A 27,575-nucleotide genomic window follows, 5' to 3' on the forward strand; every position below is an offset into this window, starting at 1 on the left:
CACAACATCAACAAAAACGTTTGGATGGAAATCAATGCAACCAGTGTTACTCACACACATCCATGGATATACATATTGTATTCTTTGCCTATTAGATCAGATGATGGACTCTTCCCTTTGCAGATTTTCATATTGCACACTGATCCAAACATCTCTCCTGCTGTGATCACAAGAATTGACCAATGCACATAATATACTCAATATATAATGTATTTTTATTCACGTTGCACTTGAAATAAACTGAGAGCCTTCCTTTGATATGGAAAGTTTCTAAGTACTGCAAACTTTACATAACGTGGCCACCATAAACTTCACAGATGGGGTAATCACCAGCAGACGGACTCTCGTCTTTTGCGCCCCTGTGTCCAGAGGTTGTGGGTGGCGATTCCTATCTTTACTACAGTATGTGCTTGAGTAAAAAGGGGGAGGGAACGATTCGGATTTGCATTCTTCCAGCATGGCTGCAGTTGTGTGGAATGGTCGAGGGCGAGGGGCTCTGAGATTTTGGGGAAAACTGACCGTATGCAGATCCAAACATACTGCGTTAAAAAGCCAGTATGACGCACTGGTCATCGGCGGAGGTGAGGCGGACAACGTACAACTCAACACAAGCGTCTTGCACGCTCTGGGCTTTTTGCAAGTCCTAAAACGACGAGTTAGCTTCATCTGCAAAAATGATCATAAGTGTTATTAGACATGAGCATTTATTTTCAATGGAAGTGGAATGTTGCTTTTGTTATGGGTTTGCGTTTTGCAACTAATCCCTACTCTACTAAGCACTTTTCAACTTTGGACTCTTCGCATGACTGTCATGAATGGTTGCAGATCAGGCTGCATAAAATGGCTGGGTGATATGAAGTAACTAAATTTTACTCAAGTTTGCCTACATCAATAGAAACACATTTTCTCTGTCGTTGCAGGACACAATGGGCTGGTGGCAGTGAGTTCAACGCAAAATTTTTCCATTATCTGTCCAGTCAGACTTGATTGATGATACCCCACACTCAGTTTGTGTGTGTGTCTGTGTGAAGGCTGCCTATCTGCAGAAGGGAGGACTGAAGACAGCAGTGTTGGAGCGCAGACATGTACTCGGAGGAGCTGCTGTGTCAGAGGAGATCTTCCCTGGTACAGTGGCCCTATCAACCAATCTGACCCAAAGCTTGAGTAAAATGCATGTCCATCACATCATGCATATGTAATTTTTTTTAAAAGATTAACCTAAACCCATACATGAATACATTTCTCTGTTAGGTCAGTTGATATTTGCTCACTTTCACAAACAAACATGCCAGAACAGGTTTTATACCAAACATTTTAGGAACGTGGTAGCACTGTTTGGTAATATATAACTTCATAAATGTTGTTTCATTTATGAAGCCCAACAGGAAAACCATGTGCAGTATCTCACCCTTGTAGGAATAATGATACTCTCATGTGCAGGTTTCCACTTCTCCAGATGTTCCTATTTGCTCAGTTTGTTACGGCCCCATATATACGCAGACTTAGAGCTCAAGGTAAACTGCCATTTCCCTGCTTAAAATTAAACATCTTGCGGCATCGTTGCCAACAAACATCGATGGAACATGAGTCATTGCTTTGTTTTCTGTCACGTTTATGTTTTGAAATTTTATCTCTTTACATTTTTCATCAGAAACACGGGTTAAAGGTATACATGAGGGACCCCCATGCTTTCACTCCAATGTTGGAGGAGGGGGTAAATGGCGCTCCCCCAAGGTCTCTCACCCTGGGCTCAGATCTCACTATGAACCAGAAAGAGATTGGCAAATTTTCCCAGAATGATGCCAAGGTGATTGTTATGTTTATGGATTTATGCTCCGGTCACATGAAAGAGATTGTCCTTGTTTGTTTCCAAAAGGGATTTTTCTTCACATTTTTACTAATATTTAACTCTAGGCTTTTTCAGGTTTTGTATCACACCTTGAGAAGCTTGCAGGAGCCATCCACCCACTTCTAGATGCCCCTCCTGTAGATATTCCAGGTGTTTCATCTGGGTCTTTGAGGAAGAGGATGGCTGCAGCCAAAACACTGATGCCTATTGTTAAATGCGGTGTGTTTGCAGATGCATGGCTTGGAGAATTTTTAACCTAATTTAGATTTTAGTTAAAGATGTACTTGCATCATACTTTTTATGTCATACATGAATTGAATCATGGTATCCTTTGTGTCAAAAGGTATGAAACTTGGCAGGAATATTCCAGACTTTTATGAGATTGTAACTGCACCAATAACAAAGGTTCGTTATTGATTGGACATAATTAGACACTGATCTTATCTATGAATGGCTTCATCCCCAAGTCATAGTCCTTCTCATTTTAGGTCCTTAATCAGTGGTTTGAATCAGAGCCACTGAGAGCAACTCTAGCCACTGATGCTGTGATTGGTGCCATGACCAGTCCTAGTAATCCTGGCAGTGGGTGAGGAAAATTTGAAAGAGACCCTGTAAAGAACAGGCATGTTGGAGTAACATTTTGCAGCTCAAAATGTAAAACATGTTTTCAAGGTATGTGCTCTTGCACCATGTGATGGGAGAATTGGAGAAGGAAAAGGGGGCATGGGGTTATGTTGAAGGTGGCATGGGAGGTGTGTCCAAGGCTATTGCTAGTGCTGCTCAGTCCTATGGTGTGGATGTATTCACTGAAAAGGTAAGAAAAGGTAACTTAAAGATGTGGATTTGTGAATGTTTTTGTTGCTGAAATGCATTCCTTTGTAATGTCTTGATTTTGGTCTTTGCTCTTAAAACATTCCTTGATGGTAGGAAGTAGACCAAGTTCTGGTCAGTTCTAATGGTGCTACCAATGGAGTGGTGTTGAAGGATGGCACCAAAATCCATAGTAAAATTGTACTATCAAATGCTACTCCATATGTCACCTTTAAACATCTCATTCCAGAGGTAACAACAAATCCCATGCATGATGACAGGACCACAAAATATACACACAATCAATGGACCAGATTTGTTCTAACCTTTTTTGTTTGTAGGATGCTCTCCCTTCAGAGGTCTTCAAAGCTGTAGATCAGATAGATTACACCTCCCCTGTGACCAAGATCAATGGTAAATGGTTTATAGCATCAGCCATTCTCAAATCCAGTTTCCAGTCGTTTTAAAATCCTGTAGTCATTGTGATAATATCAATTAACAAAAGTTAAATATTTTTTATGAATAGTTAATGACCCTTTTTGGGGCATTTCACCTTGAAAATACACTATTACCTTTAAGACACACAACTGTGTGGTCCAGTACCTGGACCACACAGTAGATAGTGATACCTGGTAGGGTGATCTCACTGTTTCATCTATTTCCACATCTGTGCCGTGGATGGGATCATTTTCTGAAAAAAGGACTCAGCTTGTTCTTCTTACCACTGTAAACTGAAAAAGGGAGCAGTTAGGCCCAGCTGGGAATATTTTGTATTTTGGCACCTTCGTTGTCCCTGTCCTGTAGAGCCATCTGTTTTAGGCCTACTGCCATTTTACAATTTAAACGGGCCCTCAAAGTTTTTGTGCCACTCCTGACATTGTGAAAAATAAAAAATGTAAAGTAACCTGTCTCTCCACCCTCGTAGAGGACTAATAGAATGTATTCAAGGATATGGTAGTGTTATGTTTTGCATCAGATCTTGAAAGACACGTTATACCTGTTTTTTTTTTTTGTTTTTTTTTTGGCAAGACAGGAGGTTCATTCCATCTTAGTGCAACCAGCAGTAATCCCTTTACTATTATTCACATGAATGCCAACTAATTCAAACCTCTATTACAGCCTCCACACCTAAAACATGACATGGTTGTACAATGGATTAAAGGCATAAAGGCATAAACATATGTCATGTATCAAGCTGGATTAGCTTCTTTTGAGAAAGCTGTTCATTAGTAAAGGGTAAACTTAAGTTATGGTATGTGCTTCATTTTCAAAACGTAGGTTTTAATGTTAGGAATATTACAGTATGTGACTATGCATAGCACAGATTTTAACTGTTACTGATATGAGTCCTGTTTTTCCCATTTCCAGAAATTTACTCCCTAATTATACTCTTGCTGCTATAAGGTTATTAATTACTCAGGAAGTCTATTCTCCAGTTTTGATGATGTTGTCACACCACATTTATTATTGTTTTCATGGTTTTTACAAGATAATTGATCACACTTCAACAAAGACAAAATGTTCTTGTGCCCAATGTGCAGTTTCACTCAAAATAATTATTTAATAAGAGGTCAGATAAAGTTTAGCATTGTAAACATCACTATATGAAATACATCAATATCAAAGATCATGTCCTGGTTTCATTTGTAATTTTCTCTTGTTGTCTTTTTAACAGTGGCAGTGGATAAACTACCAAACTTTCTAGCAGCTCCGACACCAAATGATAAACCTGGACCCCACCATCAGTGTTCCATTCATCTTAATTGTGAAAATGTGGATGTACTTGAGACTGCTTATAAAGAGGCCATGAATGGACTTCCCTCATCAAGGCACGTACTTACACGTCTACTCAGCTCCTCATATATATTAATTGTGCTTTAAAACACAGTGCTCTCTGTTTGCCTGTCCTGAAGCCGAACAAAGGCAGAGGGTTGTGTCAGGAAGAGCATGCAATGTAAAATCTGCCAAACTAAATATGCTAATTAAATCTATATGAATTATGTCCAACCGTATGTTCTTGACAGTTTTGCAACTACTTTCTTGTAAACATTGATGAAGAACACCAAAGTAACAGATTAAGACATTTTCTTAGCAACAGCTAATATTTGCCAATCATGCAAAAATACAGAAAGAGAATATTGTAGGCCAGCGCAGTCCATGTATTAGATATCCACTTGCCATACCTTCAAGATAGGCGTACTTTCGTTAGTGTAGAAAAGAGTAGCGCAAACTTAATCTTTTTTTGCCTGTACTGGATGCTGAAAAAGTACATTTTTTTAGCTCAACATGTCAATGTAAATTGTCCTCTATTTCTTCAGGCCTATGCTTGAGATGACCATACCCTCTGTCTTGGATCCAACCCTGGCTCCTCCTGGCTGCCACGTGGTGTCACTGTTCACCCAGTTCACTCCCTACCACATAGAGGGCCGGGAGTGGACTGATCAGGACAGAGAAGCTTTTGCTGACAATGGTGAGGAATAATAGTCCAACATAGGCCAAGATTTTTCAAAAGCAAAAATAGCCTTTTTTTTCCAGCCCTGTTTAATTTTCATGAAATAAACCAACTAATAGTTTCCTTTCATTACTGTGATCAACTGATGATGGGCAAAGTGATGCATAACAGCCTCTGCTTTGTCCATCATTTCTCAACATAACAATACAAATCACCGATATACAGTTAGTTAACTCACTGTGATTGCTAGATTAACTGACGTCTAAGGGCATCTACAGTATGACGCCAGTTCTACTGTGCCGGCTTCAAAATGTCTTGTGATGATGGACACATTTCTGTTGGGAGTAACTAATTCAGGGGATGAAGACTTTCAGTGGAAAACAATTTGTTAATGTTTATATATAAAAGATCATCTTTTAAAGAAACTTTACTCATGACTATCACCTTTATATGTGGAATTTGTTTGTCCCAAATGTTTCTGCCTGGGTTCTCCAGGTTCTCTTGAGTTCCTTCCACAGACCTTAGCTAAAGAGTATAATATCCATAGGTTTAAATGAGAAAGCGAATTGTGTGTCTATCTATGTAGCCTGGTGATCTCATGGTGACTGTTAGAGGATGCACCCAAACCTCATACCTACTATTAGCCAGAACTAACCCAAGAGGCTAAGCAGAAACTTCAACTCAACTTTATTTTACACGGTTAGCTTTCTGAACCGGTTGGATGGGTAGGCTTGGCATTCAGTTATTATGTATTTTGAAGTGATAAGTCTGTGATAATAAAAGTATGTTCTTTATGACTTGCAACCAAAGTTCATTTGACTTCATGGAAGTCTCTTGCTTTTCTTCTTTGATATCCACAAAATTGCTCTTGTTTATAATTACTGTATAAGCCTCTTGAAGGAAGATTGTTTTTTGACATTATGGAAGTTGAATCTTGGCAAAGCTTGTCAATTTGAATGTTAATTCCAAAATGAGACCCAAAACATAACAAAAAAAAAACACTTTAAACTAATGAAATTTAGAATATTTATTAAAGCTACTTAATTTTAATGCTTCTACTTCTTTATCTCAAGTGTTTGACTGGGTAGAGAAATACGCTCCTGGCTTCAAAACATCTGTGGTGGGGAGGGACATCCTGGCTCCGCCTGACCTGGAGAGGATCTTCGGGCTCACTGGAGGGGTAAACACTGTAGACATTTGAATCAATTTGAATTTTGAAACATGACTGGTTTATCTAATACAATCAACCGTTCAAAGGACAAGGGAAATCATTTGCATAAATTGGCCCTTCACCTTCCTTCATTGTCAATTGTTGGCCAAAGCACTTCCAAAAAATAAATTAACAATTGCAAAGAGTTTTACAACAACCAACAAAATGGGGTTCAGATCAGCTATGTAAAGTGACACCATATGTTGGTTTAAATTCTAACAACAACATTTGGGTCCCTCTTCCTCACAGAATATCTTCCATGGATCAATGTCATTGGACCAACTTTACCTTGCACGACCTTTGCCGTCTCTGTCAGACTACCGTACACCAATTAAAGGGTTGTATCTTTGCGGTAGCGGATGTCATCCTGGTATGTTTCAATATTAAACATATTTGCTGTTGAGAATAGTCATGTGTTCTGAGAACAATCACCCATGTAAAGTGAAGTAACATTGTAAAAAAAAAAGGCAAATCTCGCATTAACTGTTGACCATGTCTTTCATTGACGGAAAATACGGTTTGTTTCTGTCAAAATCTTTTCGTGGTAACTAGACTTAAATTTATTCCCTTGAAAACATTTCAACCAGTCATTTGAGCGGCTTCAATTCATTGGGAAAGTGTTTTTTTGACTGATCCCCTTAACGACACCCCCATTAACGCAACAGCCCCCTAGTTTCTCCAAAACTACTCCCCCAACGAGCCATTGCAGCTTAGACTGGCCCCGAACCCTGATAGATACATATGGAAAACTACTCATAGGCTATTGAACTGAATGACTGAAATGTTTCCCAGAGAAGACATTCATATCCAGTTGCCACGAAAAGATTTCGCCAAGAATTAACCATGACAAGATGACTCTGAAGCTCCATATACAGATACTGTTACCCTCTTCCAAAAAGAGTTTGTTTTTTTTCTCTAAGGTGGAGGTGTAATGGGTTCTCCTGGCTGGAACGCTGCAGTTATTGTCATGGCTGACCAGAGAAGAAACTAAAAATTGTGGATGACTCCTTCTCCTTTGCTACATATATATTATTTCTGGCAGATATGATGCCCTCAACTCTTTGGCCAGATGACATTATGTAATTTTAAATGGTGTACCATAGGCAAAGAAAATCTATATGAATTAATAAAATGAATGAATTGTTAGATCAGTCATTTACATTTTTACGAAATAAATTGAAACAATGCTAAAGGTTGGTATCTACTACATTCTATACACACTGACTGATTTTTATGTCATTCATTCTTCTATTAAGACATTTGAGGTAGTATTGGTTTATATTCTAGAAAGCACAAGAGTCTGTCACATTGGTCAGTTTTATTTACAAACACTTTTCAGACATATTAGGAATTATCATGTAGTTAGCTTTTATTTGTCATTTGCAGGTCTTCAGAAGTTGTAGAATGTTGAAATAAACAAGAATCTGATGGACCACGCAGATTTCTCTCTAATCCTTCCGTATGAAATTAAAATAAATGGTACACCTGAATGAAAACAGAGCAGAACTTTTTTCCTTTTTGTTTGGATTCAGGTATGTGTTTTAAATGTTTGAGAGATGACAACCACCTTGTAGCACTTTGGGAAATCCCTTATGAATTTATAATTTCCCTTTCTGCCTAATGGTGTAAAGTTGCTGTGTTGGCACTGATGGTTACGGTAAAATATCCAGAGTTTACGGGCCAAGGCTGGTCAAGACTGTATTTTCCTTGTCTTAAAGTCTAACTGTAATGGCAATGCTGGCAGATTATTTTGCTGGAAAAAGGCAGAAACTTTTCTAGCCTGCTCCTGGGTGAATTTCTTTACCTATCCCCATGTTGTAGTTGAGAGTGTAGTATTTCCAACTGTGATTTCTTATCTACTCAAATAGCTACCAGGTATCTCTATTTACTTAATTGCATTTCTATCTGTCCAGACCCTTTTAACCTTCATATCTCATGGTGGTGGTCTATACAGAGCCATGGAAAGAAGGGTTGTGAATCTCTACTCTGAGGCAAAATGATATCTATCTGAATACATCAATCGTGGTATACATTCAAGGTACACATGGAATATCTAGCTGAAGGACATACGAGATAAGGTATATAGCGGCTTAAAAAAACTGAACTGAACAACACTGATGACTTCCCACAGATAAGCATCTCATTGTACTTTGTGCTCTATTCTTTAAGGCCTGTTCTTGAAATGATGTACCACCAGTATGACATGCAATGCTGGTTCTCTCTGGTTGCTACAGGATGTCAGTGTTCTTCCAGTTCACAATCTACTTGAATGAGGGCTTGGAATGAATGGACCAGGACAGCAAGCACCTTTGCAAACACTGGTAAGTCCCATAAGCACTGGATCCAGGATTTCTAAGGAGATAAAAAAAGTCTTCTTTATGCACAATCTATACTCTTACATCAGCTCTGTAGTGTTCTTACATACAAATCAAGCAATAATTAGTCCGATTCTTTTCCTTTTGGATACTCTCTTCAAGGCTCACCACAGTGAATCAACATCCTCCGTCTGACCATATTCTCTGTATCTTCTGCTCTCACACCAACTAACTTCATGTCTTCTTTCACTACATCCATAAATCTTTCCTTTGGTATTCCTCTAGTTCTCCTGCCTTGTCGTTCCAACCTCAGCCTTCTACCAATATTTTTACTATCCCTGTCCAAACAAGGAATCGTTAGTACTTTCTATTTAATGTTGTTTGTACTCCAGGATGATATTTGAGCAAATAATAAAGGCCTAATTAAAAGCATATAGATTTACATGTTATAGTTAAGTCAAAATCAAATTTACATTTGCATTCATAACAAACGCTTTAGGGAATGACACAGTTTAATTGAGTGCATTTGCAAATTATTCAATATAAAAATTTTAAGTGATGCCTTGCCCCTTTTTTTAACTTTTCAAAAATTAAAGAATACATCGACAAACGTGAGAACCAGACCTATTCTGTACGATTGCATTGTGCCAGTTATTTCCAAACTCAGGGAATTAAAAAACATAATCTTAAGACAACATTTTACAAACAGCTTATGTCAAAATAAATGAATAATATTTTCAAAAAACCTTTCTGCTTGTCATTAATGAAAATTCCAACAGTGGAGGGTGCTTATCCAAAATTACAAAGAAAATTCATCCTATGCCATCTTCATTCCTCACCATTTGCTGTTTATTTGTTTTTTTTCAGCATCTATGCATATCTGGCAAGCAGCTACTTTATTTATTCCAGCGTGAGTTTAATCTTTCTGGGTAATAGTTAAGTTAGTTGTTTAGGACCCACCATTCAGAAAGACTGCTTTTTTTCTTATATACACCTAGGACACAATTGTATGATCTCTTCACCTTGGAATCATGAATTTATTTTTTTGTTTCTTCTCTTCAACTTTTTTCCCTATAGACATTTTTGCTAGTGTATTTCCTTTCATACTCTTGAGATGTGGGTGTGTGGTAAAATGTAGACGGCAAAAGGACAATAGATTCCTGACTAATCAGAAATATACTTATTTAATATCACACAGAAGTAGGTGGGAACAAAATTAAGAAACTGCAAAGTTTTAAATGATTTGAAGGTAAATTTATTAGGACACTTTTCCTTAAGAGTTTGTGGAGGGATATACACTGTAGAATATAAACTTGAGCATCAGCTTAAATTTCTAATAATGTTTTTTTTTCCCGACACTGTTTAAATTTCAGTGGATTAGGAAGTCATTTGTTTCCTCTGCATTGTCTGTTAATTTACTGTCCACCCCAAACACTGTATTTTTGTAATCATTAATATTTCCTGACAGTTTTACTCCTTCTGAGTCAGACTCCAAGTTAAGAGAAGTTATGCAAAGTCAGACCAAATGACTGTGATTTGCTCAGGTTATGACAACATTAGGAGGCTGGCTTTTCTGACCACTACTAGCTAAGAGAAGAATAAAACATTTTGGTTTCATCTTTACAGATAACCTTCAACAGATGACAATAAATTATGTTTCATAAGTTCCATATGTTACAGATCTTTGTCCCCCTCTCAAGCTACCATACAACAGTCAAATATCTTTAAATTTATCGCAGTGGATGGGAGGTGTTGTTTTAATGGGGAACCCTCCACGAACCAACAAAATCATTGAGTTCCGTGTCATATGATTAGAATCCAGGGGTAAATGGTGTAGGGCTACTGTTGATAATGGAAGTGATATTTTGGAGGAGAGGGTAGTTTTTGGATTAATTTTGTCCTAAACGCCTATGATGTTAGATGATGATGTCATTGATGATTTTGCCTCGACAAATGTCTTTGAAAACGATGACACATAATGGTGAAAATATTTGTGAGTAATGTTGTAAAACCTTACAGAGCAGGAAATGGAAGAACAAAATGAGGAGTTCTTTTGTTCTTTCTTTTCACCAAAGGTATTATGTAATGGGCTGTCCTGGCTGCACCTTATCTGCTTATCTGATATAAAATATGCCACAAGCAGTAATAGCACTTGTGTGATGGGCTCTCGCTGCACCTTATTACACTGCACTGCACATGAGCATGTATAAAATAACAAAAAACCATGAATGTTTATCAATTCATTGCACATTAGATATAGGCTAATGGAAGGACCATCTTGATAGCACATACCTCATTGAGTTTAAAAAAAAAAAGTGAGAAAAGGACAACATCATTATAACATGAGTGCAACACACTTAAACTACTTCTCAAGTTGTTTAGCAGAATCTTAATGATTTTGCAAAATAGATGGACTTCAATAAAAATGACGATTGTCTCTGTAACCCTCATGAATTTAGGTTACACCTCTCCAACTGTGCGTGAATATACTCGCACACACACATGCAACTTCAATGATAGGACGCCAGCAAAACAATGTTGCTATTTCCTTTAGGATAGGTGATTCACAAGCATTTGTAGATGTTGTAAGTATGAGACATTTCAGTGCAATATAAGCTTAACAGGTGGACTGTGGACAATGCTTGTATAAATGTCAAGTGCACAGGACTGTCTCAAATGAATAGATCCAATCCATTGAGTGACCGATAGGGGGGCTCTGTGCCTTTAAGACGTTGCCCAGGATAGACACAACGTCGGCGCCTGACGCTCAGGAAGTGGACGAAACCACCTAAGAATTCTCGTAGATTCGATACCCAGTCCCAATGTTGCAAACGTGCCCACACCGACCTTAAATTTTCGTTTCAATATCTTCGCTGGGATATTTGAGAGGATAATGCTGGATGGTTGCGCTCATGAACTTCACCAGAGACATATGCCGGCTGCTGGGACTCGGGAGCGGTAAGAAGCGTCCCGCTACACCCAAACTTTCTGAACTCCGGATAAATCAATCCCTTCCTCTGATTACAAACCGTGTACATCGGTAGGAGATGAAGATACAGTCTTACACGTCGTCTGGGAGACGTCTTACGTGAAAAAATGTCGCAAAATACCGTTCGCTTAATTGGTGTTCCTGCTCGGACAATGAAGTCCCCCCTCCTGCCCGTTACAGCCCGACTTACACAGCTTCCAAGTTTAGCGCAGTCGGAACCACAGAATACATTTTATCCGTCGAACCGTTGGGCGCCGTCGAAGCCCCGGGGGCTTCTGGGTGCTCTTTGTGTAGCCCCACGTACAGACGCTGCCGCCTCTCTCCTTCGGTGGGCTGTTCCCCCTGTGCGTGATATGACAACAATGTCTAAAATAGGTGTCGAAAAGCCTTCTAGCGCCGCGGCCAAATCGTCATCTCCTTCAATAGTGAATTGTCTTTGTTTGACAACTGTTCAAATACATGTACCAACGGATCATGTGGTCAAACTTTGTTCCTCTTCACCGCGGTTTTACCGGTTGTAGTACTTAACTAGTATGGCTAAAAACTTACCGTATCAGAGCCATACGATAAGATGACAACACACGTGAAAGGACCGCTGGAATAAACTAATATTTCAGTCATGACTGGATCTGAAACTGGTGATGTAAATAATCGCCAAAAAAATACTGTTTCGAGGTTGGGTCAGTCTATGGATTGTTATGGAAACCTCAAGCGTAAGACTATAGTTGTCCAGTATCAACCGCCTTAACCCTTAAAGGAACTTTTACTACAACAGCATCAAATGTTGTCATTTTTGATAGAGCAATGGCCCAAAATAAGGATCAAATTCTAAAACTTCATGCTTGTGGTTGACTTATCAAATAAGAATTGCCTCCGCAATACTAGATACTTACAGTACAGTATTTCTTTTCATTTTATATTATGCAGATTTTATATCCAACTGTCAGAGATGTGTGCATATTACTGGGCAGACTTAAAAACGTTTTTCCTTTTGAATGTTACAAATACGTTCATGCTATCTTACAGTTGTAATGGTCACACTAGCTAGCCTTGATATTTTTTGGAATTGTAGTGATATTTAGATTGTCTACATGAACTGAATATTCCTTGAGGCTGACAGTGATTGTTGTTCTTTCTTTTAGTTATGTTGAAACTGTGATTAGGGACTGTAAAAAAAGAGCCGCAAAGTAAATTTGTAGCTTAAATTCCAGTTTGTAATGATACATGGGTGTATTTTGCATTCCTGTGAAAGGAGCTCACCTTTCAGCTGAACACTAATTTAGATGCCTTCAAGCAGAAGAACAGAGACTCTTTTGTTACATTTGCCTACCCATCTTGGATACATTTATTTGTAAAAAGAGCATTCTATTATTCCATTAGAATAACGATTTCACAAAGTACATTACTCAATTAATAGGATAGTACTGAGCTTTTCTGGTGGCTTTCTACTTTCAGAATGTCAGGAGACCTAAAACACAGTAAAACATCTTCCTTTGAACATTTCATACAGCAGATCTGAAACATAGTCTAGGCCAGCAACAGAGCTCTTGCAAATGCGAAAAATGTCTTGAGTCATAGACCAAGTATGAGTTTGTCACTATATGGCAAATCTTTGTTGCACAAATGGAAATCTGACACCATGTCAGTTCCCACATGGAACTGTTTTTCTTTGTCTTGTCTTGTCATTGGTCTATTTCCACTGGGTTTAAATCAGCTGCAGAGTTGTGGTTGGATCTGATCTCGTCCCCCTAGACACATACACACACCCAAGCTCAGAGCTGATTCCTTTTTTTTCAAAGTCATTTTCAACCATGTCCTTGAGAAAATGATTCATTTTCTTATAAGAGAAATGCTTGAGGCTACTGTTTCTAGCATGTGAGGCTTGCAGCAATGAAAAACAGCTTTAAGAATTCCACCTAGAACTGAAGATTAACAACATGTATCTGTATCTCACTGTATAATTTTATGTTTTATGAATGTTTTTTTCTAAGCTTTCCTTGCTTTTTCATTAAATTAGAAACCATTATACAATTTTTGCGCTTGCCATCCAAAGTCATTGAGATTTTTACTTGTGGCCAATAATTGTAGTAATGTCAAAGAAGGCAACATATTTGTATTTGCTATCTACATAAACAGTATTTGCTTTAGTTCTTGATTACAGATAAAGCCTTTTGATTGAATTCTATACGGGATGCTTGCTGACGATGGTTTTTCTATGTCACTGCCAGCAATGAAAAGATACGGAAGTGAAGAAATACATCCACTTGCAGGCCTGGATCTTACTGTGTCAGTAATGCTGCCTAGCTCACATTTCTTTGGAAACGAGATTTACTTGCTTGGAAAGTTATCTGCCTGATTGGGGATTTTGATGTGACATACTGTGGTTACAACGAAACCAAAAAAAACCCCATAACAGTACTTGATTTTCCAGTTGTAGAGCTTTACTGCATGATTATAATGACAGAAGCCTTACTTAATCTACCTTGTCTGTTCTTGATAAGAGTTCTTTCAACTGATCTCATGACGTAGGTGCTCCCAATTTTCTCGGGTTCTTGTGAATTGCATTACTCTTTGTATAGTGAGCTGTTGGCATTGTTCAATAATATCGAACTAAAAAAAAAAAACATTCAAAATAGAAAAAAGGCCGTGTGGCACTTAAAGCAAAATAATTTCCCCTGCAGGCCCTCCTGTCCAGCAACAGGAGGAGCATATGGACTGTGGTGCTGCAGCCCCTAACCCGAGTGATGATCCATCTTTGTCACAGGTAAAAATGTGTTGTTAGTCTGATCGGGCATTGCCAGCTCCATAAAGATTATCATCCAGAGTGCTCTGATCGTCTTTCTGTGTGTGCGTGTGTGCGTGTGTGCGCGTGTGCGCGTGTGCGCGTGTGCGCGTGTGCGCGTGTGTGTGTGTGTGTATATGTGTGTGTAGGATGCATTAAATGGAGAGGAGGATCTGAGTGAGGATGAGAAAGTCAGGCAGAGGGCAGAACGACGCAAAGCTAAGAGGAAGGTGCATAACACACATTCTACTCTTAAAAATCATTTATCCCATTAACTGGGATAAACCCAGTTAATTACTGCATGTATGGCCATTTACGTAATGGAATGTCTGATATTTATATATTTTTTCTTTTTTTTTTTTTCTTTTTTAGCGTCGTCGAAAACGGAAGAAACAGGAACAGGTCAAACAAAATGAGAATGCTGAACGGGTAAGTGACAATTTTTTGGATGTGTATCTTACCTTTCGTTTCTGTTTTAAATAGATGGATCTCAATTATATTCCATACATTAGGATGATGAAGATGGAGGTGTGGACTCTGAGTTGGATGAGAGTGAGTCAGATGCAGAAGGCGAGAAGCAGTTGCAAAAGGAGGACAGCAAAAATACAAAATCAGCTGCCTCGCACAAGTATGCTACCTCAGCTGTCATGGCTTCGCTGAATGAACATCAAAAAAACAGATCAACTGAAGAGGTGGGAAAATCCTCTTTTGCTTGGTTCATTTATGATCAACTATGAAATTTGATGCACATCATCAACCATCTGTAGAATCTAGCTCCCTTCAATTAATGTGCCCATCAGTGGCAAAGGAAACCCATGATAAAATTAACAAATATCAACTATGAAAATACAGTTCTTCATTGCAGTGCAATATGTCAGACTGTAATAGTTTATTATACATTGTTCAGTATCTATAGAGCAATTTCATGGCATTAACTGAAGAATGTTATTAGTTGCGATTAGATGCTGAAATCTCTTGATTTTCACAAACCACTATTTTTGATGTAGAAGAGAAGCTATTAGTACATTACAGAAAGAGAACAGGGTCACAGTAGCAACTCTAGTTGGAAGAATACACATTTTTAAGGGAGCCAAGAACCTTCCAGGCTAAAGAGTTGTGTGTAATTGGATACAGATCATGAACCTCATACACTGTAAATCCTTCCATTGGTATCCCATTTGGTATCCCACAGCTGCCTCTTATCTCACAACCTCCCAGGCTCAAATATTATAAATTATTCACAAATGAAGATACATTTTGAAATGCATACTGTTGGGTCATTTAGAACAAATTAATTTTGTATTCAGATTCAAGATTTAAGGTCAGTGTCAGTGTATTGTAACATTCAGTATGAAGCCTTTTTTTAAAAACAACTCTTCGCATGTACATAATACTTCTATTACAATCCTAGAAATCTTACATGGCCAACTGACTAGCACAAGTGCCTGTCTTGTGTTGCACAGGAGCCAGAGTGGGATGTGAGCAGTGCCTTCTTTGCCAATGCTGCTAGCCATATAAAACCCAAAGGATCATGTCGCAAGTCCAAAGAGAACAAGGAGAATGAAGCCAGAAGAGAGGTTAATTGAATTTTGATATCTTTTGTATACTTTCAGACCAGTAGGTTTTTAATGGCTGTTGTCTTGAATGATTTTTCTTGTAACAGTAGCGTGCGTGTGTGCGTGTGTGCGTGTGTGCGTGTGTGCGCGTGTGCGCGTGTGCGCGTGTGTGTCAATAGTAGCTTGATAGAAGCTAATGCAAATTAACTGACTAAAATGTCAACATTACTATAGGTATAGGTCAGTTTAAATATATGCACACATCTCTTTAAAATTGTAACTTATGCATTTATTTATGCACTCACTCGTGTTTATGTGTATTAACATATGAATTTACATTACATTACATTACATTGCATTTCGCAGACACTTTTATCCAAAGCGACTTACAATAGAGGACATAGGGACTGCAAATACACCTGCAAATACACGATGCACAGGAAATATACAGAACAGTAAGCTTGGGTTAGTGAGTTTTTTGTTTTTTTTTGGACAGAGACACACAACATACACACACACACACACTGCATAGCCAAATTTGCTGCCAACCTGATCTGGGGCATCAGGGCAGTAAAAAGTCCTGAAAGAGAAACTTTTTATGTTTATATACTGCATATACATGCATTTGTATAAACTGAACAGCAAAAACATTATGATCACCAAAACAACCCTTACCAGTGGAGGTATTGATTCCACTAGATTTCTGAAGGTCTGCTGTGGTATTTGGCACCATGACATAAGCAAGTAATTGTTTATGTTGTAGAGTTTGGCTTAACCTCCATGCACTTATATGTTGAGCAAATTCCACAGATACTTGATTGGATTGAGATCTGGTGAATTTGGTGGCCAAGTCAACTCCTTGAACATGTTTTGTTCCACAGACCGTTTCTGAAAATGTTTTTGCAGCATGGTAGGATGGATTATCCTGCTCAAAGAAGGCATTACCCTTAAGAAATAAATTGATTGTGAAGGAAATTTTATTGTGGCCAAAGTAATATCCACATTAACGCCAGAACCTAAAGTATCATATTGCCTCCAACACCTCACCTTCTTCTCAGAATACATCCTGTTACCTGGTTTTCCCCAGTTTAGTGACATGCACACAACTTGCCATCGACATGATGTAAAAGAAAATGTTCATCTGACAAGACCATCCTGGACTGCTCTCTGGTCAAGTTCTCATGCTTACGTACTAACTGCTGGTTCTTATCGGACATGGGTCAACATGGGCGCCTCACCAACTATCCACCCTTGAACACAACAATCTGGGATAGAAAGCACTTTATGAATAAAATTATTATTAGTACCGTAATTCTCGGACTAATGAGGGCACCTGAATATAAGCTTTATCGGCTGAAAAGAAATACATTTATGTGTACATATTGAGGCTGCACTTGTCTATAAACCGCAGGTGTCCATGTTGCAACATGAGATATTTACACAGAAAGATGTTACACAAACATTTTTTTCAACTTTTAATTAAAACATACCGATGACATCCACAAATAGGTACTGGAAATGCTTTTTTCCTGAACAGTGCCTGTAACATGGGTGACGAAATAGATTAATAATAAATAACACAAGGAAAAATCCATCAATCCATCCATTGCTTTAGCCTACACCAGCTGATTGCTTTATTTGTCTTTCTCCTGCGTACTAAAACATTACATTACATTACATTGCATTTGGCAGACGCTTTTATCCAAAGTGACTTACAATAGAGGACATAGGGACTGCAAATACACCTTCAAATACACGATGCACAGGAAATATACAGAACAGTAAGCTTGGGTTAGTGAGTTTTTTTTTTTTTTTTGACATAGACACACAAACGTACACACACACTGCATAGCCTACCATTAAAGTGGTCGTCTTCTTCTGAACAGCCTCAGAATTTCATGGTAGTTTCATTGGTCTGATGTGATGAGGCTAAATGGTGGCATAAAGCTTGTTCGCCCCCCCCAAAAAACATCCTTAAATTAGCCACATCATTGTTTAAGCCGAAGTGCAAAAGCGCATGAAAAAAGTAGCGGCTTTATCGTCAGGATATCATGGTATGTGTTCAGACACCCTTCTGTCAAAAACATTAATCTGCTTGCCAATTCTCTAAGATTGGAGTAGATGGACAGCCTTTGTTCTGGAACCTTCTCTGTGATCCTTGGCTGATCCATAATTTAATCACTTTAGTGAACCAATGTTCCTACCTTGAACCATTTTGGAAGGTATTGGTGATCAAAGACGAGGACCACAGCAGAAGCACTTTAGTTTTGGAGATGTTCTAATTGAGTCATCTGGCCATCATAATTTGGCACTTGTCAAAGTTAAACGTAACCATTTTTCCTTTTTCCTGAATCAACACGAAAACATGTAAGAAAAAAAATCACTATCTATCAAATATGTGTCCCACATACTGATAACTACAACTGTCATCAGACAATCAGTTATATTTTTACCCATCAGTGAACACACTGCTTGGCTGAATGGTTAGTTTGTACATGTGTGCAATATCACAGTTCCAAATATACACAGATGCATGTTAATGCAAAGTCCATAATATTTCAAAACAACACTGCTGTTCAAATCAGTGGTAAAAATTAATTAGATGGTTATTGAAAGATCTCTTGGGTATTTTTTAAAGTATGTAGGAGGATAATGATTTCCATTCTTTACACAAACTATGTGTATGCATATATATATATATATATATATATATATATATATATATGTGTGTGTGTATATATATATATATTCACACATTGCATGCGTGTGTGTGTGTTTAATCCCCCTGTGATTTTGCAAGTTCTCTCACTTAGTAGCATGGAGCGCTCTAAAATTTTTAGTGCTGAAGCATTTCCACTGAAAAAGACAGAATCTAAAAAGAAATCAGAAATCACATTGTATGATTTTTTTTTAACAATTTATTTGTTAATCACAGGGTCAAATAATTATTGATCCCTTGAGTCAAACAATTTTAATATTTGGTACAGAAGCTTTTGTTAACAATTACAGAGGTCAAACTGTTCCTGTAGGTCTTCACCATGTTTGCACACACTGCAGCAGGGATTTTGGCCCATCCCTCCACACAGAGATCTTCTCTAGATCTGTCAGGTTTTGGGGTTGTCACTGAGCAACACAGAGTTTCAGCTCCCTTCAAATATTTTCTATTGGATTTATGTCCGGAGACTGGCTGGGCCACTTTAGAACCTTGAAATGCTGCTTAAGGAGCCACTCCTTGGTTTTCCTGGCTGTGAGCCTTGGGTCATTGTCATGCCAGAAAAAGACCCAGCCAGGACCCATCTTCAATGCTCTTGACTGAGTGAAAAAGGCTTTTGCCCAATATCTCACAATATATGGCCTCGTTCATCATCCCTTTAATACAGTGCAATTGTCCTGGCCCCTGTGCTGCAAAACACCTCCAGAGCATGATGCTTCCATGCTTTGTCTTTCCCCATGCTATCATCAATGGGATGATACTCCTTCTTCTTCCTCCAAACACAGCGAATGGAGTCAAAACCAAAAAGTTCTATTTTGGTCTCATCTGACCACAAAACTTTTTCCCATGACTCCCCTGGATCATCCAGATTGTCCCTGGAAAACTGCAGATGAGCCTTGAAATGGGCTGACATAAGCAGGGGAACCTTCCGTGCAGTGCATGATTTTAAACCATTATGTCTCAGTGTATTACGGATAGTAGCCTTGGAAACAGTGGACCCAGGTGTCATCAGGTCACTGACCAGCTCTTGCCATGTAGTACTGGGCTGATTCTTCCCCTTTGTTAGCATCATTGATACCCCACGAGGAGAGATCTTCCATTGGGCCGCAGTCCGAGGGACATTGGCAGACATCATTAGCCTCTTCAATTTTCTGACAATGGCTCCAGCAATTGTTCTTTTTTTCACCAAGCTGCTTTGCAATTGCTCTGTAGCCCTTTCCTTACCAACTTTGTCTTTTATCGTTTGACAGGGCTTTGGTATTACTCATGTTGGCTGCTCCATTTTTAACATTGTGGGGTGCACAGGTGTCTTTAAGAAAGCTAACAACCTCAAATCTATGCTACTCTGAGTGTAGTTGGACTCGTAAAAAGCAGAGGAACAGGTCTTTGAGGGTCAGAAATCTGGCTTATAAGCCAGGGATAAAATAATTATTTGACCCTGTAATTTACAAGTAAATTGTTAAAAAAATCATACAATGTGATTTCTGATGTTATTTTTGATTCTGTCTCTCACAGTGGAAATGCACTAACAATGAAAATTTTAGACCCCTCTGTGATTTCTAAGTGGGAGAACTTGCAAAATTACAGGGGGATCAAATACTTATTGACCTGACTATATATATACACGCATACATACACACATACATACATATACGTATATGTATATTATCCCTAAAATTAGCACTACTGAAATATTGTTTATTCCATAATAACCAGGTATATTATCAATATGAAGAAACCTTTTTTATTTTCTGTTCAGATTTTTTAAATATTATGATCAAATACATTTTCAAGACTGTAAATCTGATCTAAAGAAACTCTTTTCAGAGCAATGGAACTGACACTATGAAAAAAAGTGCATCACTGACAGGTAAGTAATGTTGTTTAACTGAACAAATGATATGTGACTGAATTGAACCATCATTATGATGCTTTATGATTGAATTTGACAATAACTCCTAAGGAAGTCATTACGCAGCCTTTCCATTCTCCAAATGTCATTGTGCAGCATTTCATTCAAGTGTCTCGCAGTCTGGTGGAGAATAAGTAACAAGCAATGGTCTTTTCTTTAGAAAAAGGGATAAAGTTAGTGCAAGAGGGGCAGTACCCCCAAGCAGTCAGCATGTTTACAGAAGCAATCAAGTGTGATCCAAAGGATTACAGGTATATTTACTCATTACTTTTTAATTTTTCATCATAAATGTATGTCAAGAGTTTATAAGACAAAATGCATGTGTATCTCAACTTGTAGGTTCTTTGGAAATCGCTCCTACTGCTATTACTGCTTGGAGCAGTACCCCCAGGCACTGGGTGATGCTGAGCGCTCCATTCAGCTGGCACCAGACTGGCCCAAAGGACACTTCCGCAAGGGTAGCGCACTCATGGGCATGAAGGTATGTTCAATAGGCCCATGTTTAGCTCAAGTCATTTAGTGGTAGAAATAGGGTTTATATTGTCTGTTATGATAAAATCTATTGTTTACTGGTACTTCTAATTCATAGAGATCTGAGAAGTGCTTTGTAAATATATATTTTTTTATTCTTATTATTATTATCATTATTATTATTACAATTGTTTCGTGTTATTTGTTGTAGCGGTACAGTGAGGCAGAGAAAGCCATGGAGCATGTGCTAAAACTGGACAAAGACTGTGAGGAGGCTGTCAATGACCTCTTTAATTGCAAAGTGCTGCAACTTATGGTAATTACATATACCATATCTATGTCCAGGATCTTGAAAAACATTTTCATTTTTAAATAGATTGTATTAATTTCTGTAATTGATTGTTTTGGTTTTGTCCCGGTTTGATTTGTGCAACAGGACCTTGGTTTTGAAGAAGTTCAAAGTGTGCTATTGCTGGAAAAATTCTCATCTGTGCAAGGTGTTTTGTCATCTTGCGCTGATTCTGGCAGGGGTAAGATGAATATGAGCATATCAGTAACATTTGAGGTTAGATACTGATCAAAAGCATATAGTTTTGAAGAGCTCGTTTTTTTTTCCAATTTCTTTTTAATTTTAATTTTTTTTCTTTGCACCAGGTAGCCAAGATCCATCAGTCATGCTACCTGGGTAGGTGAAGAATAGTTTGTTCTGTAAAAACCACAGTTCATAAAAGGTTCAATATTCACTCATGTAGTTAAAACTACAAAACTACATTTGTCTTAGTTCATGTGTCTGTCTTTATTTGTTGTTAATATTTAGTAATCGTTGAAATTGTATCAACATCCTTCTTTTTAAATTTATGTAACATTACTTTATCAAGGGTATATTGCATAATTTAGAATTTCAAATACTTGTTTGGCCATCACTGAACTTTTGTATCGTATGCTATATTTGAATGTTCAAGTTCACTCAGGATTCATACAAGTACTTCTCTGAAAGCAAAGGATCACACTTAACATTTAGTCAATTTTTTTTAATTCTTGCTCATTTGATCTTAGCATAAATAATTTCCACAGTGTTGTTTGAAGAGCATTTATAATACTGTACATAATCAACACATAATCTCTGTTTCTTTCCTTCAGAAGCCCTTGTCCTTCACTCTGGGTGGGAAATGTGACAACAGAGCTCACTGACAAACACCTGTGGGACCTTTTCAGAATGTAGGACCTCAGTTCAGTACAGAGATGTTACAATACAATGTTTTACTGCGTGTGACCACGTGAATTCCCAGTCTTGACATTACCAAAACATAAAATATGAAAATCTGATAATACAAATAAGACGGCCATTCAGTCTCATCTTTAATTTGTTTATACATCCTTTGTATCGTCATTGGGAGAAAGAAAAGTCATTACCAGGCCTCAAGATAGTTAGGAAATATAAATAAAGGCAAAGGGTTTTGAAAATGGCATAGATAAAACATTAAAGTTAATTGGTAAGTTTTTGAATGAACTGTTCCTATTTCCTACTATCCATAGTTTGCTTTCCTACTATGTCCTTAAATGAACAAAAACATACAAAACTATATAACTTGATATTATTAGCTCTAAACTTATTATGTTTGACCCTATCTTGTATATTGATTTAGAATTGTTTTTTATAAAATGTCCTTGCTTATTTCACAATTTTAATTTGTCCATCGAGGATGTATAATATCAATTTACATTTCAACAAACCAAACGCTTCTGTTTTTACTTCTGCGCATGAAGAATTTTACTATAATTTTAATTTAGTGGATGATATAATTGCTTAACTATTTTGATTTATTTTTGAAGGTATGGTGAGATCGAAAGCATCCGTGTGCTGCATGAAAGATTCTGTGCCTTTGTGAATTACAAGAATGCAAACATGGCAGCCCTTGCTATGGACAAACTAAATGTAAGATCATGATTAGTGACACTCTCCATCACATTTGTTCTAAAAAAAAATATCCTTTTTTTTTTAAAGTTTTGAATCTGCTTTCTGCCCCAGGGCTATTCTATTGAGAACACACGTTTAGTGGTGCGCTATCCTGACCGTCGCACTCAAAGGGTCCCTCCTGTTCCACTAAAAACCTGTATCCCCGTCACACAGCAGGCAGGTGTAGCTGCTGGGTAAGTGGCACTTCTCAGGTCACTGCATCAGAGAACATTTCAATTTTACTGGCTTACTATCCATAGTTTTCTTTACTGTACCTTTTCTTCTTTCTATGCCAACCTTCTCTCTGTATAGACCTCGACGGCGTGGCCCAGTCAATGGAGATGAGTGTTACTTCTGGAGAACAACAGGCTGCCATTTTGGAGACAAATGTCACTACAAACACATTCCTGATCAGAAAGGAAAGGACAGGAAGCCCTGGCAGCCCTAAATCTGGTTTGCCTCGACAGGATACGTGGAGCTTGGCTGCACAGACACTGGCAAATTTTGACCAGAATGGTGGGGTCAGAGCCAGTACTCAGGTTCTAAGGTAGGGATAGTCAAACATGTGCCAGGATGGACTAGGGAAGTTGAAATTTTCACTGCACAGGATGAAATAGATGTTTGGTTCAATATTTATTAAATAGGAGGAATTAAATTGTATTTACAGATGACACATGGTGACCTTTCCCTGCTGTAAGGGATGCAACTTAACCTCACAGGTCTACAACAGAGGGAGTGAAACTGTTTTGGTTCAATACAGAAGTAAAGTTATTTATATATGTGTGTGTGTATGTATGTGTATATGTATGTGTGTATATATATATATACACACACATACACATACACACATATATAGATATATATATATAAAAAACTATTTTTTTAACCAGTTGTGGCTCTCGTCTTGACATCAATAATGAAATGATTCGCTGTGGAATTGCAGTCTTGATACAGACGTAGTTTTAATGATGGGAAACTCCCCTCCTTTTACCTTTGTTAAAACAGCAGTGCTTTTGCCTTTTCGAGAAGTACAGCAACAAGGATGTCACTTTGAACTGATGGCAAGTTGGTGACTTAAGAGACTCACAGAACATTTGCCTCTGCTACCCACATAGTTTCTCCTTTAGCCAAGAGCCCACAAGAATATTGTGTCTGTTTAGTCTATTTTACCCTATTTACATGTTTATGGATATTTGGAGATGAAAGCCACAAATTTGAGCTGAGGAGTTGAAAATTTGGATCTTATAATGTGTTGATTGGGTCATTTAGATTTAATTATGTGCCATTTTATGCCACTTTAATATACAGAATGTTTGACAAAGGTAGGGGGATTCGTAACCCTTCGTAAATGTATTGGAGGAGTATTGGAAAAAACAAACCTTGATAATGTTGTGGAATCCAGTAGACTTGAGTGTTACCTTTTAAGGCCATATATTTTCCTTTTATTGCATTGGGCTGCATTATGTTTCAGGTTTTAGGTTTGCAGTATTCACTCCCTGTTTTGTAGCAAACAGGAGATAGCTGAAACACTGGTCTGTGTACCTAATGAGAGGCCTTCCCTAGTTTTTAATCATAGCATTTGAATAGACCTTAGTATTTCTTGATATATGTTGACAGTAAGTCATTACATTTCTAAATCCATGCTGAGAAAATGTGCACATTTGATCCCTGATCTCTTAAAACGTACACATCCACTGCTTCTGGCAAATGTGTTTCAGAGAGGTAGGCTGCTGTTTCCACCCTTACTGCAGAATAGTGCCTTACAGAACAAACAAATATGCTCTGTTGTGATACACACTCATGTCTATGTGTGTACAATCATGCGCTTGCAGAGTTTTTCCCAAAAGCAGTGTTTTTGACCCTTGGGGCATCTATTTCAGTATTTCAGTGAACCAAAGAAGTTTTAGTCCAAAATCTCAAAAATAGTCATGCTATTTCATACATTCAACCCTTGTGCATTAAAACCATTCAGAATGGCTTCTGTGTCATCCAACAGACAAGAATTGTAGCTACTGCAAATGGCTAAGGTCTACACTACATTAACTTGTTAACTATGCTCTGCATAGTCTAAGTATTTATTGTTTTATTTATATCCATTTTTCCTATTTTGTTTTTTACAGTTTGAAGTTGAATTCAGTGTTTTAATTTACTGGCCTGTTTGACTTTTCACTTAAGATTAGATAACAAATTCCCTCACATTTGTTTGTGGCTTTAATGGTCAAGCGTTAGTAGGAAATGTTTTCTTATTTGCGAACACTGTCATGCTGAACGTCTGCTTTTCAGTTATTCCTCTTTGCCATGTGACTTAAAGTGTAAAAAAGGAATTAAGCACCAACTTTAAAGTTGCACTTGATCTTACACAATTGGTTGTACCTTTACATAATTGGTGCCGTTATCGATGGCTTGCACAGTTCATTTATTTTAATTATACTACAGCATCTTTTAATTTCATCATATACCTATCAGATCTCCTTGGGTTTACCCAAATTCTAATTTAGAGATTTGGTACTGGATTTTTTTAGTCATTTGACCTTGTTTCAAACTGTCAGGAAATAGGTTTGTAATCATGATGCACACATTAGTAACCTGAGCACTGCATTCTTGTTATTCTTCCAAATATTTTGTATTATTGTTACTGCACTGCAATAGAGCCTTTTGTATTTAATAAATGTATTTGAAGCACATTTTTTCCATTCTCTCTCTTTTTTTCTGAGTAATGTCAACAATTTGGGAAATTGCTCACAGGATTTATACTGACAGTGGTATGTGGTTTCTGCCTTCCACAGGGAGGCAGTGTTGTACACGCATATTTGGCACTTGTATGTTTCTCTAAGTCATAGATTACAATGTATATATACTTTCATTTTTTTCTCCCCTGGTATTTAGACCTACTGTGCCAGTAATATCTCATACCTCAAACCCACGACAGAGCAGTAAAAGTAGATCATACAGGTGCACTGACTAAATTGAAGGCCTTGTCTTTCCACTGAGATACTTCATGTTTTTGGCATCAAAGATACAACCATGACCTTGTAACCACCCTAGCCATTGAGAAACAGGACAGGGCTATCAACTGTTGACATTATTGAAGAAGCATAACTCCCTTTGTAAACTACTGCATCTGTGTGTATGAGCTAGATCCAGCCAAAAAATGACTAGGTGAACTTTGGGTACACAACCGTGGTGCTGTCAATTGGTTTTCCTTTTTTCAACTGCATTTATTGAAGACCGAAGTAGTTTGAATGGTGACTGGTGATAGTGTTTGGATGAAACATTTTGACTTTTAATTCATATGAAACAAAGGCATTGTCTGTCCACTCAGTAGTAAACAACTTTTTGTTTCCCCTTGTGACATACCGGTTTCCCCCCTCTTAATCCTTCCATGATTCACGACTGTTACAGCTCAGCAGCCCTGCCTTACCATCACTCTCCACACTGTATATCATATCTGACATAACAACTTTGCTGTGATATTTTCCCTGTATGACATCGGCCCTTTGGGTTTTTGAAAGTCCATGTGCAGTCGTTGGGTTACACAGTATTTAACACAGTATGAGTACTTACTAAAAACACAGACGCACACATAAAATGGAATACTGATGAATCAAGAGTTCCTTAAAAGTACCATATCCACAGGAACTGTGGTTAACTGTAGTTATTCAACCTATTGAATAGTGTTTAGCAAATGAGCATCTAAGTTTGTGTGCATTGAGTCAATTCCATGTTAATTTTATTAGAAGGGATTATGATGCACTGATGCAAACTCTAGCAATAGAGTATTTCAGTATTTGGATGTAATATTATTCTTTTATCAATCCCCGTGGGGAAATTCATTCTCTGCAAGGAGCCGGAAATCGAATCAGGAATGTTCGGTTCCAAAGACAATTGCTCTACCTCCTGCGCCAGGCCGCACCCAGTTTCATTACAGAGGGTATTTGGATCAGCCATATAAAATGTTAGCTTTGAAATTTTTTAAAGGAGGCAAAAGGTCAGATGGAAAGTTCATAGTTAAAGGATCAAGACCGACTGGAGGCAGCAAACACATAATGCTCCAAAAGGACGGTATTTGCATTCATATAAGAGCAAAGTAAATTGAAAAGTCGAGGGGACAAAATACAAAGACTGAATAGGCTGAGAACTGCACATAAAAATTACAGGAGAATGTTCATTGCAATAAATCAGAAGGTCTCTCCAATCGTTGAAATAAGCTGAAACACTTGAACATGTTCTTTAACAGTAAGTACAGTTACTCCCAGAAATATTTGGACAGTGACATAACCTTCATGATATGGGCTCTGCATGCCACCACACTGGATTTGAAATATAACGATTACAACGAAATTGAAGTGCAGACTTTTTAAGATTTAATTCAAGGGGTTGAACAAAAATATGATTAAACATGTAGGAATTGTAGCTATTTTTTTACAAACACTTATTTCAGGAGCTCAAAAGTAATTGGACAAATAAACATAACCCTTGTAAAATGTTACTTTTCAATATTTTGTTGAGAATCCTTTGCAGGCAATGACTGCCTGAAGTCTGGAACCTATGGCATCACA

At 37.8% G+C, this 27,575-nt stretch overlaps 2 protein-coding genes across 3 annotated transcripts; both read left to right on the plus strand.

Moving 5' to 3' along the window:
* Nucleotides 1-457: 457 nt before the first annotated feature.
* On the plus strand, nt 458-7,798 carry pyroxd2 (pyridine nucleotide-disulphide oxidoreductase domain 2). Its single transcript, XM_086169863.1, has 16 exons — nt 458-581; nt 921-940; nt 1,032-1,125; nt 1,441-1,514; nt 1,652-1,807; nt 1,915-2,068; nt 2,193-2,254; nt 2,338-2,435; nt 2,522-2,663; nt 2,777-2,911; nt 3,001-3,073; nt 4,335-4,488; nt 4,978-5,129; nt 6,185-6,291; nt 6,571-6,691; nt 7,242-7,798. Exons 1-16 carry the CDS (start codon nt 458-460, stop codon nt 7,310-7,312), a joined length of 1,737 nt encoding a protein of 578 aa, XP_086025989.1. The 3' UTR covers nt 7,313-7,798.
* Nucleotides 7,799-11,398: 3,600 nt separating this feature from the next.
* Nucleotides 11,399-25,700, plus strand: LOC147236506 (uncharacterized). 2 transcript variants are annotated; one of them, XM_086169875.1, is made up of 16 exons: nt 11,399-11,594; nt 14,307-14,389; nt 14,557-14,637; nt 14,780-14,836; nt 14,920-15,099; nt 15,871-15,984; nt 20,504-20,546; nt 20,749-20,839; nt 20,928-21,069; nt 21,271-21,375; nt 21,496-21,589; nt 21,714-21,744; nt 22,200-22,277; nt 22,893-22,995; nt 23,089-23,210; nt 23,329-25,700. In XM_086169875.1, the coding sequence occupies exons 1-16, from the start codon at nt 11,537-11,539 to the stop codon at nt 23,462-23,464; spliced, it is 1,518 nt and encodes a 505-aa protein (XP_086026001.1). In that variant the 5' UTR covers nt 11,399-11,536; the 3' UTR covers nt 23,465-25,700. The 2 variants fall into 2 exon arrangements, with proteins under 2 accessions (XP_086026001.1, XP_086026009.1); XM_086169883.1 differs by having other exon boundaries at nt 22,203-22,277.
* Nucleotides 25,701-27,575: the final 1,875 nt, after the last annotated feature.

Source organism: Fistularia commersonii, chromosome 2 (assembly GCF_037954325.1).
Source record: "Fistularia commersonii isolate RoL2024-O1a breed Wild chromosome 2, RoL_Fcom_v1.0, whole genome shotgun sequence".
NCBI lineage: Eukaryota > Metazoa > Chordata > Actinopteri > Syngnathiformes > Fistulariidae > Fistularia > Fistularia commersonii.